The 19843-nt window shown below is 48.2% G+C and overlaps 1 protein-coding gene across 1 annotated transcript in view; it reads right to left on the bottom strand.

Annotated features, from left to right (window-relative positions):
- Positions 1 to 19843, bottom strand: part of SYN2 (synapsin II) — a 184598-nt gene that overhangs the window by 5240 nt on the left and 159515 nt on the right. The window contains exons 8-11 of the mRNA XM_062200461.1: positions 18123 to 18197; positions 17615 to 17717; positions 16211 to 16360; positions 2484 to 2544 (exon numbers count right to left, since the gene is read on the bottom strand). Of these exons, the coding sequence (XP_062056445.1) occupies positions 2484 to 2544; positions 16211 to 16360; positions 17615 to 17717; positions 18123 to 18197 (389 nt within the window). The remainder of the gene's footprint in view (positions 1 to 2483; positions 2545 to 16210; positions 16361 to 17614; positions 17718 to 18122; positions 18198 to 19843) is intronic.

The raw sequence follows: 19843 nt of genomic DNA, 5'->3' as shown, positions 1-19843 counted from the left end.
TAAACTCATGCAGGTTGATATCTCGGCCTCTTGAACCAGAAACCAGAGTGCTTTACCACTTGTACAGAGATACTTGAATAGCCAGAAACTTTACAACTTAACACTGAAGACAGATATAACTTTTCCTTTATTGCACATTGAGCTGTACAAGAGAGTCACAAAAGAGAGGTACTTCAATCACACTTCCAGCATTGGCTGAGGTTCTCCCAGCTGGATCGGTACAAAAAAAGGGGACAACATCAGAAAAGAAATGGGTACAAAACACCTGAACGGCAGTCCTACACTGTGACATGAATGTCCCTCAGGCACAGAGTTGTCCCTTAGCATGCTGCCCGAGGGCACATGACAGTCAGGTGATGCTGTCCACTTGCCCGTGGCAGTGGGATCCCTAACCACTTTCTCCCCTGCCTGAGAGGACTTGGCTGACACCACCCTGTAGCCTGACTGAATTCAAACGGCAACTGTGTGTTTGTGGGCTCACAAATGTCACATGAAAAGCACCTGAATGTACACACTGATAACATGCAGAGAAGCAACACCACCATCAGCTCATCACTTGGACAAAAAAATCAAAAAGAAAGAAATGTATTCCTCCACTCTGGGAAACACTACTTTACTCTTTTCTGTCATTCCATCAGACTGGGAGGTATTTAAAGACCCGACTCTTAAGCATCCCACTTGGGAGTGCATATGTATATATATATATTTACAGCAGATCAACTGCCACCTCACCTCAGGGAGGGATCCCAGACGGGAACATTCACACTCAGTGCATTTCTCAGTGAGTTCAGAATCTGCCAGTAACCAAAGAAGAGACCAGGGCACGAGTCCCTTGACACTTAACTCGTGTTACATACTACGACGCTAGTTACTCCTCGACCTGGTGGTCCAGACTGTGACATGTCAGTGCAGAGGTGGGAGGAAATGTAGAAGTACAGCCAGAAGCATTTCTTCTTAAAAGGCAAACCGGGAGCATGAACTCCCACGGGCCGTCTACTGCCCATCCCTAGCCTGGCCAGGAGATGGCAAGATGAGACACTGGGGCCAAGGCCTGGTTAAGCGACCGCCCCACATCCACCCAGGTGCTGCTTGCTGCAGGAAGAAGGACACCCTGGCGGGAGGGCTCTCCCAGAGCCACAGCTGTGGAGCCTCTGTTCCAATCCCACTGCAGCAGCACTGGAGACAGTCCTTCCTGGGAAAGACAAAGCTCCTCTTTCTCTGGCCTCTGGAGGGCTCGAGAAGCAGCTAAGAACTAAAGCAGGAGTCGAGCTCAGAGTCCCGCAGGCAGTGTACCCACTCGAGTGACATGGGACATTTTTCATTTGGTCTCGTGTTGTGCCTCAGGAGAGGCCAAGAGCAGAATGGTCAACTCCTTCCCAGACTTTCAGTAGCTCCCTGCTCTCTCCGTTCAGCACTGCTAGAGAATCATCTCTGTACACAGGTCAAGCTTTGGGGAATACAAAACAGCCGTGGTTCCACAGAAGCGCACGTATGGCTGATTTGGAAACAGCAACAACGAAGAAACTACAGCGGTGGACGAGATCAATACGCAGAATGCTCACAAGGTCACGTGGATATTGCACATCAGCGGCCTCATAATTGTTTCATGTTTTGTTCAATCTCATAGCTAATTAGTTAAGAATAATTAAAAAAAAAAAAAGTGTACACCGGGATGTCAACTACAGGACACATTCCTGGAAATAGCTGTTCTCTGTATTTCATCACTGACAACACAAGAGCTCTACAAGCACAGCCAGCCTAGTCACACAAACTCAGACTGCACCCAGTTTTAGCAAATGGAAAAAAGGTGGATGCCTTCAAATCCAATGGATGAAGCAATGGAAATTAGACCTTGAAAAATCTCTTACAGTTCTATCTATTAACCCTAGACATGCAGGAAGGAAGCAAAAGCACAGTTCGCTGAAGGTCCCGAGCACAACCATGGAGGTAAGTGGGGGTGGGGATGGGGTGTTAATATAAGCCTGGAAGTACAGGGGAGCAGCAGGATTTTATTTTTATGTTTTTTGTGTCTCCCCTGTCCACCTCCCCACTACTACTTCACCCCACATTACGTAATAGCTCAAAAAATACTATCAAACCACCCAGCAGATAGCGTCACACTGGACTCAGAGAGGCACAATTCTTTGTACACTGTTGACAAACAGCCCTGGCATCACAAGTTACACAGAGAAACTTTAGTGAGCATTACAAGCACAAACAGGAACAGGTAAACACCCAGACAGAGGTGCTGACACTGCATAGGAAAACACAGTCCAGTCAGCATCGAAGGAACGCAGCAACGGCACCGGGGGGGCACTGTATTCCCCTCCCCACTTTCCTTTCTTTTTGTTTTTGTTTTTTCCTTTTGTTTTTGGCTTAAAATTTCTGCTTTGAAAAAATTAACTACCAATCACGTTAAGAAGCGTGGACTTGTTTTGGCCCTACTGCAATGCCATTACAGTCGAGAATATACTGTAAACAACCTTGGGGGGGTGGCCGCTGAGGTGGGGTCTTGCTTGAGTCCGGATCCTTAAGTGTTCCACTCTGGAAGACAAAAATGCAAAAGTGATAAAAACAGAACTCCAAGCGAATTCCAAAGAGAAACCCTGTGGCTCCGCGGCAAGGCTCACTGAAATCCAGGTGCGACCCGGCCAAAAGTTTCAGTTGTTCCAGAAACATCACTGGGGGCCCTCCAGCTCTGGGGTTTGATGGGGGCACAGGGCGGGCATTTGGGGCTGACAGACAGTGACTAACACCTTCTCCACTTTCCTTTCTTTGCTCCCTTTTAGATCTGTTTTCTTCTGGAAGCAATGAGACTGCCAAACCCATCCGGTTTCTTCGCAGGTGCCTACCTCATGTCCAGCCCCACCCCCCTCACTGGCCTGGCTCCCTACAGGAAAGGGAGGACCAACTCCAAACTTGAGACTGGTTGGGCTCCAGGGGGCTCCAGGTGGCTCCAGGGGCAGGAGAGTATGGGGTGGCAAGACCAGGTAGCCACAGTCCCTTTCTCATCTGGAGCTAGCGCAGTGTGCAGTCTGTTCTGGGGCTCACTCAGGGGGTCAGATCCACTCTCTGGGCTGGGCTGAAACTCCCACAAGGAGGGGCTCAAAGGAAAGGGCAGCCAAGCGTTTCCTAGAGCCCTCTTTACCCAGAGGGAAGGAGTAAGATGTTAATGCTTCTCAAAATGCTCAAGGCCAAGCTGTTTCTCCCCTCTAATAGCGTAATTACATTCTGCCCACCAGCATGGCTGCACTCCCAGGTGCGATTTTGATTATGCCCTAATGGGACCAAAGACCCTGTGACTTAGTTTGTCTAACACTTGTCTTAAAGGCAGGGAGCATCTGGAGCTTGAATGCAGGACAAGAGAAATGCTCTATGAAACGTAAACCAGTCAAGCAGGCCAATGGTGATGTCAACGAGGGGGTGTCTGAAGCGGGGCTGTGCAGTGGGCTAAAAGCACGACTCTGCCTTCTCTCTGTTCCTCTCCCAGGGGCCCTCCTGTGACTGCCCCCAGTCCCACTCCCACATTCTCTCCCCTGTTCCCTACTGTCCTGAGTCTCTGATTCTAGCCATCTATTCCCGCCATGCCTACAGAGGCCTCTTTCTGCCCCATTCCCTAAGAAGTAACCGTGTACCTTTCCCACTGGCACTGCCTTTCGATAACAGCATTACCTCAAACCGTTCCTCCAGGAGGATTCTTGACAGGAATAGGCTGGGGGCTTTTAAACGCCCTCCTTGCTACCACTTCAGAGAGTGCCCACTGTACCTACAAGCCCCAACACTCAAAAAGCACAGCCAAAAGTCCAGCATTTCCCTTCCCTTCTCTCAAGCACTCTCAGAGGATCCACAGGCTTAGTCTGAGCCCTGGCACTGCAGTACCCACATCCAGCAACCCGCTGGAGACCACTCCATCCAGTCAGCCTTCAAGATGTCTCAGTTCTTCCCCGCTGAGACCTAAGATTTATCACTTATCTCTTGACCAACCTTGCTTAGACTAGAACCGTCTCCTAATTCTTCTGTCTCTGCTCCAATTGATCTTCTCAGTGGCTACCCATTATCCTCTGAAACCCTTTCCAGCTTGGTGTGTCACTTTATCTTTCCTAAGTCACTGACAGCCAACACTGACAGAGTGCTTTCTAGTGCCAGGGCACCTCCCTCATACTCACATTAGTTCTGCGAGGTGAGTACTATTTTATTGGCATCCCTAATTCCTCCAGCATGGCTGTAATGAACCTTCCTAGGCTTCTCTCCATTATGTCCTAAACATATCTAGTCCTCCCAGGCCTGACTCCCTACGCTTTATTCTCTGGTCTAGGCCATACCATCAATGTCACAACCTCTCTTCTCCTGAAACGGATACTCCAGTGAGGGGCAGCAGATAACACAGGGTTTATGGAGCCACTGGTTCCCCCACCATGCCCTCACCCCAGGTACCACTGGTGGCTGCCAGGGAGTCACCTCTTATGTGGGCCAAAAACAGCCAACTGTGCTCTTCTCTGAGAGAAGAGATATTTTCTGAGAGTACCACACAGAAAGAGAGCAGAACCAGGGTCAGTGGGTAAAAGCTCCACAAAGGCAGACTTTCACATATATGAGTCGAAAGAATCTTTCATTGTAAAAACAGTGAAGTGGGCCGTCTGGGGAGCTGGATGTGCTCACACAGAGGCTAGAGAATTACTTGGCAAAGACACTGTACAGAATATTCTTTCATTAAATATGAGATAGATTAGATGAACACTAAGGTTCTTTCCAACTCTAAGAATCTATGAGTCTAGGAAAAAACTTTCAAAATTCCATAGATTTAAGCTTTAATGTAGAACTCTAGACAATCAACAGATGAGTTAATGGTGGGGGTCACACCATGCAGGCCCTGGCTCTCCCCAGCCATATGCATGAGACACGCAAGGATGAACTGATCCCCAAACGCCCTTCCCAAAGCTTCAGGGCAACAGCTCCCAGAGGCCGTCCTTTGGGCTGGAGCCTGAGAATGTGCTTGGCCACCCTTGGTGGTGCCTAGGGAGCTTCTCCTATCCATGGCTCCACCGAGATTGTGCACTGAGGACTTCTCAGGGGCCATGGGAGGCAGGGAAGAGAATCCCCTAGGACCTTCCCTTGCCAGGCTGAGACTCTTTGGCTCCACCCACAAGCCTGATGTCTGCTAGGGCTGAGGGCCTATTCCCTGCGGAGTTTGGCTACCACGGGATCTGTCTCCAGTCACAAAGGGCCTCCTGGGATGCCAAATTCCACAGAAGTCTGGCGTCACAGCCAAAGTCTGGCCTGCAGCCAGCCTGCAGCAGGAACTCACGCTCAGACCGAGCGGAAGTTGAGTTGACTCAAACAGGTAAGAATGTGAAGTCCAGTGCTTGTGCCCAGCTGCACACGGAAAGGAAGGGGAATGCATGGCCTTGTAGTAGCATAAGAACAAAAACCAAAACAACCTTGGGCTCACAGGATGACAGCAACCCAGACGGTGTGAGCTGGAAATGCTGCTGCCAAACACTTGATGCGGCTGGAGAAGTACCAGCTTGCCAGCGAGAGGAAGTCGTGGGGTGGCTGCTCTTTTGGCCGATCAACCCTTGTGAGGAAGAGCACTGCAGCCAGCTCTGGGCACCTCTCTCAAGGGGAGGGGTGCTGGCAGACTAAAGCAGGTCCCTGTAGGAGACAGGATGACGAGAAGCCTGGGAATGGCATCTTTCTTCATATGACTCTGGGCAAGTTAATCTCTTGAGTCTCAAGTTTCACAAATGGGAAAATTGTAAGGATTAAATTAGGTAACCGTGGAAGCAGCTAGGGCTCAGCAGAAAACTAAAACTGGTCCAGTGTTAACCTGAATAGTGTGCAGGCCTGGCTTCCTGGCATGAGAAGTGTTTGGGATGGGTCTGGACAAACTGATTAGGGACACTGTCTGTGCGGGGCTCATGTGGTTCACTTGTGACTTCCACAAGCTCTACTGGCTCTGGACTTCCATTGATTCTTTCAAGCGTTTTTCAGTTCTTTAGATGTCTGAGCTAAGAGGCAAGTCCTTTTTAGCTGCAGTGTTGAACCCAACAAGACTCTGGGGCTACTAGGCCCAGGCAGAGGTGTCCTGTAGGCACAGACCTTGAGGAGGAGGGTGCTATTGTCCCCCACTGACACCAATGAGGCTGGCATCCAGCCAAAGGCTGCAGTCACCAAACAAGTCCGGGAGGCAAGCCAGAGCTGGTGAAGCTCAGAGACTCCCCAGTTTCATGGGGCCAGCACTCAGCTGCCAAGAGAGGAGACTGAGGGTTTTCCTTATACAAGGTCACAAACATCCAGTTCTCTTTATTCTTACTTTCCCCAGTGTTCCAGTGGTAGCACTAAATGGGCACAGTGTATGGTGTCATGGAGAAGTCCCTGGACTAGGGGCCAGAAGATCCAGCTCTCCTGCTTAGCAGCTGGTGACCCTGAACTCTTTTGCAGTCTCATTACTGACATGTGCACCAAAGAATTACCAGGCCAACTGTCTCATAAGGGCTGTGAGGCTTAAAACAGTGAATGTGTTTTATAAACTGTAAAGTGCTAGGCAAAGTATTGATGTGAGCATGACTATTATTTAAATAATAATAAATATAAATCCAAAGAAATGAAGCTCTAATGCTGGAATTTCATGCATCAGTGAAGAAGATATTGCTGGGTGGCTTCCTGTCACCTGGTACACAGTGGTTTCCTGCGTGGGGGATTCTGAGCCGGGCTATCCGAATCATGCCCTCTGCCTATCACTCAGCTCCAGCAAGATCCCTCAGAAACAGTAAACACTAGCTCTTGAGGTGACCTGAAAGGAAGTCCTGGCCTTGGAGAAAAACCAAGTCCATGGATGAGGTCTGTGGCTTTCTGTCGAAGGCACCTTTAATCTGCCATACTGTGGCTTCCAGCAGATAAGCAGAGAGAGAGAGGAGCTCCTGCCTGAGGTCCCAGCAGGAAGGAAAGGCACCAGTGACTCAACTCTGGAGAGGCTGTTGGCCTCAGCCCAGCTACTCCACCATGGAGGAAGGCCAGCGCTTGCTCAGCATATCTGAGACAGGAAATTGGGAAAGGGTCCCAGGGTCTGGCCCAGGCAAAGGGGCAGGCCAAGTTCTTTGCCGGACACGCCACAGAACAGTTCTGATCAGCTCCCCCAGGCCTGCTCCCCCGGTCTAGGACCCTAGGGAGAGTGAGGCAGCCGGAAGGAATGTGGTCAGGAGGTTGTAGGTTCAGTCAGAGCAAAGGGGACAGCATGAGTCCAGGCACCTTGGGACCCTTCTGGGCTCACTTCCGCAGTCACCAGTGCCTACCTTCCTTCCCCTGTTAGGCTATAAAAGGTGCTCTTCCTTCCTTTCCGAGGAGAACGGCTGCTCTGCAGGCAGAGCTTATCTCCTCGACCGGGGCCCCTCCCATAACTCAAGGACACAAGAAATATCCCGTGGGCAGCCCGTGAATCCTATGGGGGCACAGAAGGTCAGGTCACCCAAGGTCAGAATGTCAGCCTCAAGTGATTAAAGATGTCCCTGAAAAGTTAAGCTAGTCCCCAAAGAGTCAGTTTCTCTTAATAGTTTGTTACAGGATCCAGTCACAAGTGACTCTGTCTGAACCTGCCCCACATCTCCTCGCATTCTCAGCTTATACTCACTGGGGAACAAATTCTCTGAAGCAGACTCTGCTGTGGGAAGCAGGAAGGCTTCTCGTTTGTCCTAAATTTACCTCTTCTAAGCTCAGTTCCATGTTTGGGATGTGAGGGACAACTGTGTGGCTTCCCTAACTGCAAGCCCTCAGACCCCATTTCTCAGAATGGAGAGCCCCTTTTCCAGTCCTGGTATCCTTGTACTCAAGAGACCGCAACTCCTGAGCCTTTGTGGATGGACACACCTGGCTGCAAACATTTTGAGTCTCTCTTTCAACAGGAGAGCCAGTAAACTAGGACCTGCAGAATGTCCCACCACAGACGAGAGGCTATCTGGCCCCAGTCCCTTGCTTTTGAATGTGTATCCTGGCCTTTTCCAGGTCCTGTGGCTAGAGACAGGGTGGGACACAGCATCCCGGGTCTGGAAGAGGATTTTCAAATTAACCTTCTCCAGTAGCCCCAGACCCAGCTCACCTCTGACACAGCCCTGACAGGCAGCTTGTCCCACTTCTGCCTGAACATCAGCAGTGACATGGCCATCACAGGCCGCTTCCCAGAGCAGCCATTTCCTTTCTCTGCCTACTCCTTACCCTAGGTCAAAACCCATCTCCTGGGAGACTTGCCTCTTGGAACCAGTTCTATCTCATGACAGCATTAAGCTCAAGATGCTCCTCAGGGTTCCCTAAGAGGACAGCTATTCAACTCGAGTTCCTTCAACTTTCACTCACAGAAAAGATTTGCCAAATGCCTCCACCACGGGGCTTTCTCCCCTGAGCGAATTCCAGTTAGATTTGGCCTGTCATTCCTACACGGCAACCTCAGACTGGAAACAACATTACAGGTGTGGTCTGATCAGCTCAGGATAGAAGAGGCTCATCTTCAATAGCAAATATGTAATACTGCTTCCAAAGGCTGAGTCTTAGATCCATTCCCCGTGGGTCTAACCCACAAGCCAAAGAAAAAGCCATTTCTGTGGCCCAACTGAGGGCCACCAGTCTTCGCCTCAGGCCCTCAGCCCTGCATTTGCAATTCAATGTTTTGGCTCTGGCAGATTTAATAAGAAAGTAAGTAAAAATGGAGTCAGTGTGATAAGAAATGGAAAAAAGCTTAACCATGTGCAGAAGGGGACTTGGCTGCCACCTCCATGGGTATAACTGGAAAGCTTTGTCTACCTGGTACCTGGGAGTCTGCGGAGCAGCCCACACCTCTCCAGAGTCCCAGGGATGCAAGGCCCAGCTCAGATACCAGGAAACAGACTGTGTGGGAGCAACGGCAGCACTGAAAGTACAGGGAGGATGCTCTAGGTACAGAGCCTGGACGCTTTGGCCCGCACTGGCCACCAGGTGTCACTGCCACCTTGAAAACAGTACATGCACAGAGGGTCAGTTGCCCCTGCAGATTCGGGGCAGCCCTAAGGCAGGCAAGTCTTAACCAGGGGGAGTGAGAATCAAGCAAATCAGGCAGTGCCGCTCACCTCCTTGCTCTTGGTGACATGGTCGATGCCCCTTTCGCTCCTGTCCCTATTCCTTTGAGCTGTGCATACTCTTAGTGGGCCTGGGCCCACTCCCATGTCTTCTACTCTTTGTTCTCCATAGTTAAACCATCTAAGAGGCCTGCTAAAAGACAAAGTGTGCTTTCTACTCACCATCCTCACTCCTCTATCTGCTACCCTTCTTTCTTTTAGAATCTTCTCCAATTAGTGACGTGAAAGCTCTGATCATGGCCCAAGTACTTAGGTTTCCTGCCACCATGGTTGGAGACCTGGGTGGAACTCTTGGCTCCTGATTTCAGTCTGGCCCAGCATTGGCTGTTGCAGCCATTTGGGGGTGAGGCAGTAGATGGAAGTTAGCTCTCTGTCACTCTGCCTTTTAAATAAATAATTTTTTGTTTTAAAGCAGACACTTAGTTATGTTTAAATTTTCCATGGTTAACTGCACCTGAGCATACCACACTCACCCCACTGCTGGTCTAGTGTTTATGTATTAAATGGCTATGGGTGATACTTCGCTAGACCCTAGAGTTATAGTGGTAAACAAATCCATATTCTTGAGGAGCTTGTATTCGGGAAGAGATGAAGAAATAAACAGACAAGGATAACCTTAGCTCACAGTAAGGTGGCAGCCAGCAAGTAAGTGGCCATTTTGGATTGGGAGGGTTGAGGAAACAGCAGTTACACCATTTTGAAAAAGCCAGTTACGTAAAAACAAGGAGAAGCAAAGGGAAGAGCTTTTCAGAGAGAGGACACAGCTAACAGAAAGTTCCTTCCTAAGGTGGCCAGGGCACAGAGAGCAAAAGACAGAATGCCACAAGGGCAAAGAGGCAGGGATGGGCCTACACAGAACTGCTTGGGGAAACCTGGGGCAGGGAATAGGGTCAAGGAAAGAAAACAAGACTTCTGCATTGGTAGTGTTACATTTAATATGTTTTTCAGATATATAAGTAAAGATGTCAACTAGGAGCTGGAAATGTGAATCTGGAGTTCAAAGGCATGGTCAGGGCAGGAGACAATGGATCTGGGCTGGCCAAAATCACCAGGCAACATCCCCCAAGTTCTGTGGCGATAACATTCAGAGGTTAGCAGAAGTTGAGTCAGCAAAGGAGGCTGAGATGGAGAAGCCAATGAAGTAGAATGAAAACCAATCAGGGGTGCTATCACGGAGGCCTAGCCAAGGAAGTGCACAGGGAGGGAGGAGTCGATTTTGTCAAATGCTACTGGGAAGTCTGCAAAATAGAGCTGAAAGGACCACAGGACTCGGCACCATGGAGATTATTTTGTCAAGAGCAACTGCAGAGGGATGATGCGGGTCAGCCTGAACGGAGTGGGATGAAGAGAAGATGTGAGATGAAGGGGAGGCTGAAGCTGAAACAACTCAGACGATTTACTGGGGAGGGGAGCACAGAAATGGGGGCAGCAGCTGGAAGGCAATATGGGCTTGAGGGAGGGTTTTTCTCATTTTATTTTTTTAAACAGAAAATGTTTTTAGACACATCTAATAATCTTTTGGAAAAGGAGAAACCAAAGACAAAAGAGATGGATACTGAAAGCAAAAAAGGAGCTGGGACCCAGATGACAGGTGAACGGTGGTACTCAGAAGCAGATCTGGGTAGGTAAACAAACAGATAGGTGGGCAGAAGTGACAGCAGGAGTAGGAAGACGACCCAGTCCGACAGCTCCCTGCTGGCCCCTGAAGACTCAAGTGCCTCCTTGACCATAACCAAGGGGATGTGCTACATCTGGAAGAAGTGGGAAGCAGAAGCATGACCAGTCATGGCTTCAAGCACAAGTGGTAGTATTTTGCCCAAGTGTGACTTCTGAAAGGCCTGTGGTCAAAGCACAGATTCAGGAGGAAGCTAACAGTTTACAGAGGACACAAGAAGAGACCATCTCACCAGTGATGGCGAGTTCAAAGTGTTCAGTCATGATTTCAATTTAGAATACACACAACGTTTAGACAGGAACTTTTTCTCATTCATCTGTGAAGTCCTAAGGCTATTATCTAATTTTTTTTTTTTTGGACAGGCAGAGTGGATAGTGAGAGAGACAGAGAGAAAGGTCTTCCTTTTTGCCGTTGGTTCACCCTCCAATGGCCACTGTGGCCGGCGCATCATGCTGATCTGAAGCCAGGAGCCAGCTGCTTCTCCTGGTCTCCCATGCGGGTGCAGGGCCCAAGGACTTGGGCCATCCTCCACTGCCTTCCCAGGCCATAGCAGAGAGCTGGCCTGGAAGAGGGGCAACCGGAATAGAATCTGGCACCCCAGCCGGGACTAGAACCCGGTGTGCTGGCACCGCAAGGCAGAGGATTAGCCTGTTAAGCCACGGCGCCGGCCTATTATCTAATTTTAAGCATACACTCCAGGTTAGACCTGAGTCAGTCAGTGGAAACATAGATAAACAAGCCATGGTACTTGTTCACACGGGGTTCGGAGTGTTTGAGAAACATTTGCTATATCAAGTTAAGCATGTGTAAAATAGAGTTTGGCTTTGCCATAAGAGGAGTCTGACCTTTGTCCCTGGTTCCTTGGAAGTAACCTCTAAACTTTCAGAGTTAGACAGTTAGAGATAGAGAGACATAGAACAAGGTCTTCCTTCTGTTGGTTCACCCCCCAAATGGCTGCTATGGCCGGTGTGCTGCGCCAATCTGAAGCCAGGAGCCAGGTGCTTCTCCTGGTCTCCCATGGGGTGCAGGGCCCAAGCACTTGGGCCATCCTCCACTGCCTTCCCGGGCCACAGCAGAGAGCTGGACTGGAAGAGGAGCAACTGGGACAGAATCCGGTGCTCCAACTGGGACTAGAACCTGGGGTGCTGGTGCCACAGGCAGAGGATTAGCTAAGTGAGCCATGGCGCTGGCCTTGTTACTCATTATTGGCCACATGGCATTAGCCTGACTTCCAAAGAGGGGGACTTGGAGATTGAGTTCAAAAAGGTAATCCATCCATCAATCAATCAATCATGCCAAATAATGAAGCCCCAATAAGAACTCTGAATATTGAAGCACAGGTGAGCTTCCCTGGCTGGCAATACACCATGTATATTGTCACATTTTGACACCAGAGAAGTAACCTGTTCTAAGGGCAATGAAAGCTTTGTATTTGGATCCCTTCTGGGTTGTGTCCTGTGCATTTTCCTGTGGCTTATTTTTGACCTGTACTTTTCCCAATAACACACCACATCTTTCAAGGAATTCTATGAGTTCTTCCCAAGGACTATTGAACTTGAACCTGAGGGTGGTGTGGGGAACTCCCTGAAACTTCAGTTATATTGGGAGGGAAGTCTTAAGTTTGTCTCATTCCAGAATTGAAAGGGGTCCAGATGTCATCTAATTCAATTCCATTTTACTGGTGAGGGCATGGGAGTCTACACATGGGAAGTAAACTCCCAGGGTCACACAGTGTTAGGGTGAAGTGCAGACTTGTCCCCCGTGTCCTGACTCCTGGTGTGCTGTGCTTCCCACAATATCCTGCAGTAGTTTTGAACGTGAGGTTTAGCAGAAAAAAGCTTACTCTTGAGTTCTGCTGACATCACTACAAGGGATTTCTATAAGAACTATTATGTTTAGAGAAGCTTATTCCTACTATGTTCCCTGCCTTGACCCCAACACATTATAGATTTCTCTTAATGTTTAAGCTGCAATATGCAATGTTTATAAAATAAGTGTTGTGTACCTAGAAAAAGAGTTAAGGTGGGGTTGGAAAAATTATTTCTTTTGTGAATCAACTATTTGCTACTGATCTTTTATGTTCCAGATACCATTTCTTATATAATCCAGATTTTATTGCAGAAGAAGTCTTAGTAGTTTTGTTGTTGTTCAATCCTTAATTTTATACACAAAGATGTGAAGGCACAGAAATGGCAAGGAAGCTACCCAATGTCACCTGTTAAGTCTGTGAGAAAGACAGGGCTAAACCCAGGTCTCCTAACTTTCAGCACAGTTGTCACTGGTTCAGAATGATCTCCTTTGCAGAAGGCCAGAAGCATGTTGTACACATTTATAAAAGTATGTAAAGACCCTTCACAGAATCCCAGAGCAGCCCATCTTCTCTGGGAAGTGGCTCGCTCTTTTGCCCTATCACCAACTCTGAAAGAGGCTACCAGAAATTCTGTCTTTCTCAGAATTATAGGGAAGAAGGGAACTACTTGTCACTCTTCCTGTGGAGCAGAGAAAAGCAGCAACCTGATTAGCAGATTGTCTCACTACTTACTAGGGAGTGGTACAGATAAGACAGAATTAGGACCTAAATGTATGTCTTGATTCCATCACTTTTACAAAAGCATAAAGTGTAACAACAGAATTAATAATTTTTCAACCATGAAATTTGTTTTATCACCTCCAGTTAAGTACAGTATTTAAATAATGGGTCTTTATTTCCAACAAGCAATTGAGTACCATCTCTTAATTACGCTCCTGTGATTCTCTGGTAACATTTCACGAGTGCAGATTTTTTGTCTTTTTATTTTTTTTATATAAGGTGAACAAATTTCATTTATACAGATTCAGGAGCATAGTGATACTTCCCACACTTCCCTTCCTCCTGCCAATGCTCCTACCTTCCCTCCTCCTTCCTTTATTATTTTTTCTTTTGATTTTTACAGTAACATATTTTCAGTTTATTTTATAATCATAAGCTTAACCTTCTACTAGATAAAGAATGCAACAAAAAGAAAGAAGGAAAAAAAAAAAAAAAAACACTGTTCCTCAACAGCAGAGCCAAGGGCTGTACAGGGTAATCAAACCTCAAAATGTCAATTTTGCAGGAGTGCAGGTTTTCATGCTTGGTCAGAGGCTGGGCACAAAGTGAGCCAGCTGGAAAAGGTATGGAAAACTCATAAATGGTAACAGGAGTATATGGTAACAGCCCACCACAAAACCCACTATTGTGGCTTGGATATCAAAAACAAGCAAACAAAAAAGTTAGGAGCAACATCTATTTCTGCAAAAGTTTCCACTTAACTCAATGAAATTTTTAGAGCACAAAGGGTATTTAGGTATTGTCTCAAATTATAGGTGGTGAAACAGATCCTGAAAGGGAACTGACCAATTGCCACATGGCCTTATTTTAGTTAATTTTTGGGGAAATATTTATTTCACATATGTTTCTAAGTTTTCTTAAACAGAGTATGGACTATTAACTAAATGTAACCTTTTCTTGATTAGTCAGGCTCATCATTATGAATATCAACACCTTTATAGGGTAATCTGCTTCTGTCCCAAATAATGACTGCTTTATGTTATATTTTTTCTTGTCCATGCCCACTGTAAGGAGGTCAGCCTTTTATTCTTTTTTCCTGAAGAATTTCTAGAATCCAACTCTTTTCTTTAAAATTTCTTTTTTTAAAAAAATGTTTACTTATTTATCTTCTTCACTTGAAAAGCAGAGTGACAGAGAAAGAGAGAGAGGTTGAGCTGGGTCAGGCCAAAGCCAGGAGCCCAGAACTCTACCCAGGTCTCCTTCGAGACTTGATCCATCATCTACTGCCTCGTTATCAGGAAGCTGGCTCGGACAGGACTTGGACTCGTCCTCCAGTGGGGGATGGTGTTCCAAAAGGCAGCTTAGCCCGCTGTGCACAAAGCCTGCCCCTACTTTGCTTCTGATTGCGGAATGATTCCAGAGAAGTATTGATCCTCAGAAAAGAGAGGGAAGGTTTCCAAGCCTAAGGCGGCAGGGATCCAAGCCCAGAAGCTGCTCATTTTCATAATAACCACAGTTAACCTTTACTGAGAGCATATTATGTTCTATGCTGTATTATATGGCCTTTCTTTCCTTCAGTTCTCATGGAAACTCTATGAGATAGGCACCATGATTATCCCCGTGCCACAGATAAGGCCTTTGTCCCAAAGGTTCCAAAGCCGGTAAGAGGAACACCTAAGATTCAAACTTAGATGGTTCTCACTTCAAACTCTCACTCTAGATCACTGTTCTGTTCTCCCCTCTAATTGTCTGAGGTCAGATTTTTGAAGGGAAGAGTTCTGAAAGAATTCTCATTTACAGAAAGGACAGTAACTTCCTCCCAAAGTTAGACAGCTGCTTAGAAGAGGCAGATTAGGACTCAATTATTTGATTCTTTGGTCTAAGTTTTTATCATTTCATTAAACAAAAGGTCAGTGAGGAGAAGAGTTGGGGAACATTGCTGAAATCTCCCTATGGACCAGAGACCCTCAGACCCAGGGTCCTGGCCTTCTTTAGCCCATTCTAGAGCCACAGGGCCTGATGTTCCATAGAAACTTCACTGTGGGTTTTCTACTAGACCTACAGCTGTCACCACAAACGTGACTGGCCATCCAGTCATCCACCACAGTTGACCGCAGAGGATACCTCTTCCCCGAGAGATTTCTAGTTTGAGTTTTGCCTTGTCATTTTCTCCCACTCTCCCAGAATGAAGAACTTGACCCACTAGTTCATGCACCAAATGCCTATAACAACTGGGGCCGGCCTGAGCCTAAAGCCAGGAGCCAAGAACACAATCTAGGTCTCCCACATGGGAGGCAGGAACCCCATCACTCGAGTCATCAGCACTGCCTCCCAGGGTCTGCATTTCCAGGAAGTTAGCCAGGAGCCAGAGGTAGGGGTCAAACCCAGCCTCCTGGGTTTGATGGTTTGCAGGCATCCTAACGGTGTCTTTACTGATAGGCCAAATGCTTATCCCATGATTCTTCTTCTTCTTCTTCTTCTTCTTCTTCTTCTTTACAAATGCAGCAAACCAATCAGGGTGAATGACTTATAAGAGATCTGATCCTGCCTTTTCTTAGATATACTAGTTTAAAAAAAAAAAAATGGGAGCAACCCAAGTTCCAGGAGAAACTGGTTCTGGTCCCTGGATACTTTAAGTTCAGAGGGAAGAGAGCCAATATTTTATCTGTAGATATTTCTATAACTGACACCACAGGTGGCTAACAAGAAGACCCCTTACAAGGGATGATAGAAGGTAATGAGGCTGTCAGAGGGGAAGGGAGGAAAGGGAGAGAAGCAGAAGACTCTAGATCGCTCCAGGCCTGTGGGTATCTGAACTCTATGCCATCTCAGAGCCACCAACATCTAGAGCAGAGGGCTTCGGAATGGCTCTTGGTTCTCCTGTGTCTCTGCCCAGTTGCTTACCTGTGGCTGCTGGGTGGTTAAGGGTCTCTGAGGAGACAGCACAGGAGTCCTGGACAGCAGCTGGTTCATCTTACTGATGACTAATTCAGTGATGAGTTGTCTGTCCTCCACCTGGTGCTCTCCAATCAGAGGCATACTACAATCCATGACCTGGTGGAAGATGTGGCCCAGGTGAGGAAACAGTCTAGAAACATGAACCTTGTACAGTCTTTCAGGATGCGTGGGCTATAAGCCAGCAGGGAGGGGCAGGAGATGGAGCCGGTGTCCCTGTCTTCTGCTAGAAGCATGCTCCTTTGCAGAAATAGGCCCTTCTTCCCCTCCTTTGCAGGGGCCCTCCCTCCAAACTTCACCCAGGCCAGGGCTCAGTGAGACTGAGAGAAGGCCAAGTGTAGGTAGCTGAGAGGGAGAGAGTGAGAGCAAGAGAGGGGGCACTCCAGGACTCAGTCCCCAGGCAGGAAACAGGGAGATGCGAGGGGCATTTCCTAAGCCCGCGGTTAGGAGCAGGCAGTTTTCACCTCTGTGACTCCTCTCCCACACGCTGTCTCCAGACACGCTCTCCGCACTAAGTGACCAGATGCTCACCCTTTTTCCTGACCTGCAAAGCCTTCTCTGTTTGCCACCCATCCTGATCCCAGATCAATCTTTCCTTGTTGAGGAACTGCCTGCCTTAACAGGATCACTGCAGTGCCACTCTCCCACTTACGGATGAGAAAACAGGCCCATCAGAAAGGGGAGGTGTGACCATCCACAGGGTCATCTGCCACGCAGGCCTTGGGGTAGATTCTGAATCTGAAACCCACGCTGCACTTCCCACACCAATACTCTGAAAATTCCTGGCAAGGAGCCTTTCCTGGTCCCAGGAAGTCTGGGACGTGAAGGACTCATGCTGCTACTAGCTTTGCCTTTATACAGGAAGAAGGAGTCAGCAAGTTACATTGGAAGACCAGGCTGGGTAAAGTGTTTCAAAGGCTCAGAAAGATGCCAGGAACTCTTCTTTACTCAGGGGCCTGAATGAGATGCTGATCCAACCTGGGTACAAGCTCATGCATGACATTAGGTCTCAGTTTTCTCACCTGTAAAGTGAAGAGGCTGGATCAAATAACTACCAAGGACAGCTTTCTAAGAGAAGGGTAAAATCACTACAGTCTTTCCAGAGGAATGGCACTGGTCTAGGGCCCCAGGACCTCACACCGTGGGTGAGCTTAGCAGACTGGAAACAACCACCCCACCCTGGTGGAGGCACTGTGGTGTACAGATACAATGTCTGCTCTCTAGAACCTTGCTAAGGCTCAGATACCCTGAACCAAATGCAATCTGGGCTGTACACACAGCTTTTAAGCCAAGAGCCTGGCCTCCAGCCTTGGGAGTTGTCTCTCACTGAGATAGTCCTACGGTCAGGCTTACCTCAAATATGTAGTCTTTCCCATCTTTGCCATGCACAGCTTTGACAGCACAGATGTCCAGGCCACCAAACATCTCGGAGCAGGTATCCACCCACAGCTTGTACCTGGAGGGGATGGGAGGGTGTCCTGAAGCTGGGGCCTTAGCTCTCTTCATTGCCTCCACCTCTCCCATCCTCCACCACATCCCTCTCTCCTTCAACCACCAACAAGTGCACTCCTCTGCTCTTCAGTTCTTACCCATCTTTCCAGGCCCAGAGCAGGTCTCACCTCCTCTTGGAGGCCTTCCCTGGCTTTCCCAGTCCACAATAACTACTCCTTTCTTGGAACTTCTACAGTGTGTTGAGTATTTCCATACTTTAGCACTGGGCCCAGTCCTGCTTTACCTTCTTAACTGATTCTTCTCTGTCCTGTCTGCTCACGGGCTCCCTTTGGTCAGGGCCTGTTTCTTACGGCTCCTCACTGTGGAAGCCACCTTGTCACTGGCTGGGAACTGGACTCCTGTCACTCACCTGTCTGCCATGGCGATCTGCTCCAGCATTGCAGAGCCAGTGTTCGTCTTCCAGTTCCCTGAGATTGACGTCCTCCTGCAACAAGTCCCACCAGGGTACGACAGCCGTGAGCCACACGAGCAAGAGGAGGGCATCAAAGTTCCCAGGATTTTTCACACGGTGCTGCTTTCTGTGCCTACTGTTCCTACAAATGCTCAGCGGGTCTGTCTGATGAGCCTAGTGCTGCCTCTGCTGACCTCCCTTCCCACCCCCAACAGGCAATGCTCTGCTCTCTTAAGTGTCCAGCCCAGAAGTCTCTGACTCCATGGCACCTGCCCTGATCTTTTCAAACAGCAGAGTTCTTGCTCTGTTTAGAACCCCTCTGGGACTTTGCTGGTACTCACTAAAAACCCCACTTTTACTGTTTAGTTTAGTTATTTAAGCTTTAAGCTAAGGACTCTCCACAAGTCCGTAACCACTTGAGAGTATATTGTGTCTCATATTCTCCGAAGCCTACCCACCCAGCAGCTGGGTGGACTTGCTTCATACAACCTGGATCCTGTCACTCCTAGGGACTCCTGCAGGGCTCCTGTGAGTATCTGTCAATGTCTTCCATCCTGGCTCAGCCCAAGCAACGTGACTCTGAGCAAGTCTTCCAACCTCTGGGCTTATGTGACCTGATCCATCAGATGCAGCCAATGGCATCTGGCCAGCAACTTCTTCTCTGCTGTGTCCTCTGCACCTTCCCGTTGGTGGACATGTGTTAGTCAAGTAGTCTTGGACTAACTAGGAGGCAGATGACCTGGCTTCTAATTCTGGATTTGCTCTTGACAAGTTGGGTACGTAAATCACTCTCTGTGCCTCAATTAACTGTAAACCTAGGGTTGGTGGGGGACCAACTGATACAGGTTTAAATAAACTGCAGAACACCAAAAATACCTGTCCTTAAAATGACTCGTGTTCATACAGATGCAGTGACTAGAAGGGGGTGGCCTTGGGAACTGAACAGCCCTGCTCCCTCAGGGACAGAGCTTCACGTGCTGTCCTTACAACTCACAGAGCTTGGAGAGCGCATGTGCAGGTTCCCAGGCATATCCTCCCCAAAGCCCGACTTCAGACGAGAAATCTACACAGACAGCTCGTTCTTCAGAGCCTGAGGCAGCCCAGTGCGTCAACTGATGGGGCAGTAACACTCTGCACACCCGAATGGCACTGACTGCTTTCTCACCAAACCCCTCGTGGACCCTTCTTTCAAACTCCCTGCTATGAACCGACTGGAATTCTTGGTTATACACATGGAGATTAACACTCAGTAAGGTTAGATACCTTGTTCAAGACTGCGTACCTAGATAAAAATTCAGGAATCTTTGTTTTGTCAATGTGATGTGCTTTCCCCTGCACCCTGCTACCTAACACAGAAACAAACAGCTGAATGGCTTGCAAACCCTGAGTAGAAACACAAAGACAGACTCATAATAAAAACAAGTCTGTCTTCTTCACACTGGTGGTTTACAAATGTGTCCCCAGGACCAGATCGTCAAGGCAGGGACACACTGTTACTCACTTCCACGCCCTGCACACAAAGCCATGTTACCTCACAGGCTGTCAGAAACTTTGAGTGATGGTGATAACATCTCCAACATTTGTGCGGCACTTTAAAGTCTAGAAAGTTCCCTAAGACTTCACACTCTCCTGTAACTATGGGATGCAGGACAGAGATCCATATAGGCACCCTGGGGCAT

The sequence above is a fragment of the Lepus europaeus genome, chromosome 9 (genome assembly GCF_033115175.1).
Source record: "Lepus europaeus isolate LE1 chromosome 9, mLepTim1.pri, whole genome shotgun sequence".
Taxonomy (NCBI): domain Eukaryota; kingdom Metazoa; phylum Chordata; class Mammalia; order Lagomorpha; family Leporidae; genus Lepus; species Lepus europaeus.
Note: the sequence above shows the minus strand (reverse complement) of the source record. Positions and strands in the feature narration are given on the sequence as shown.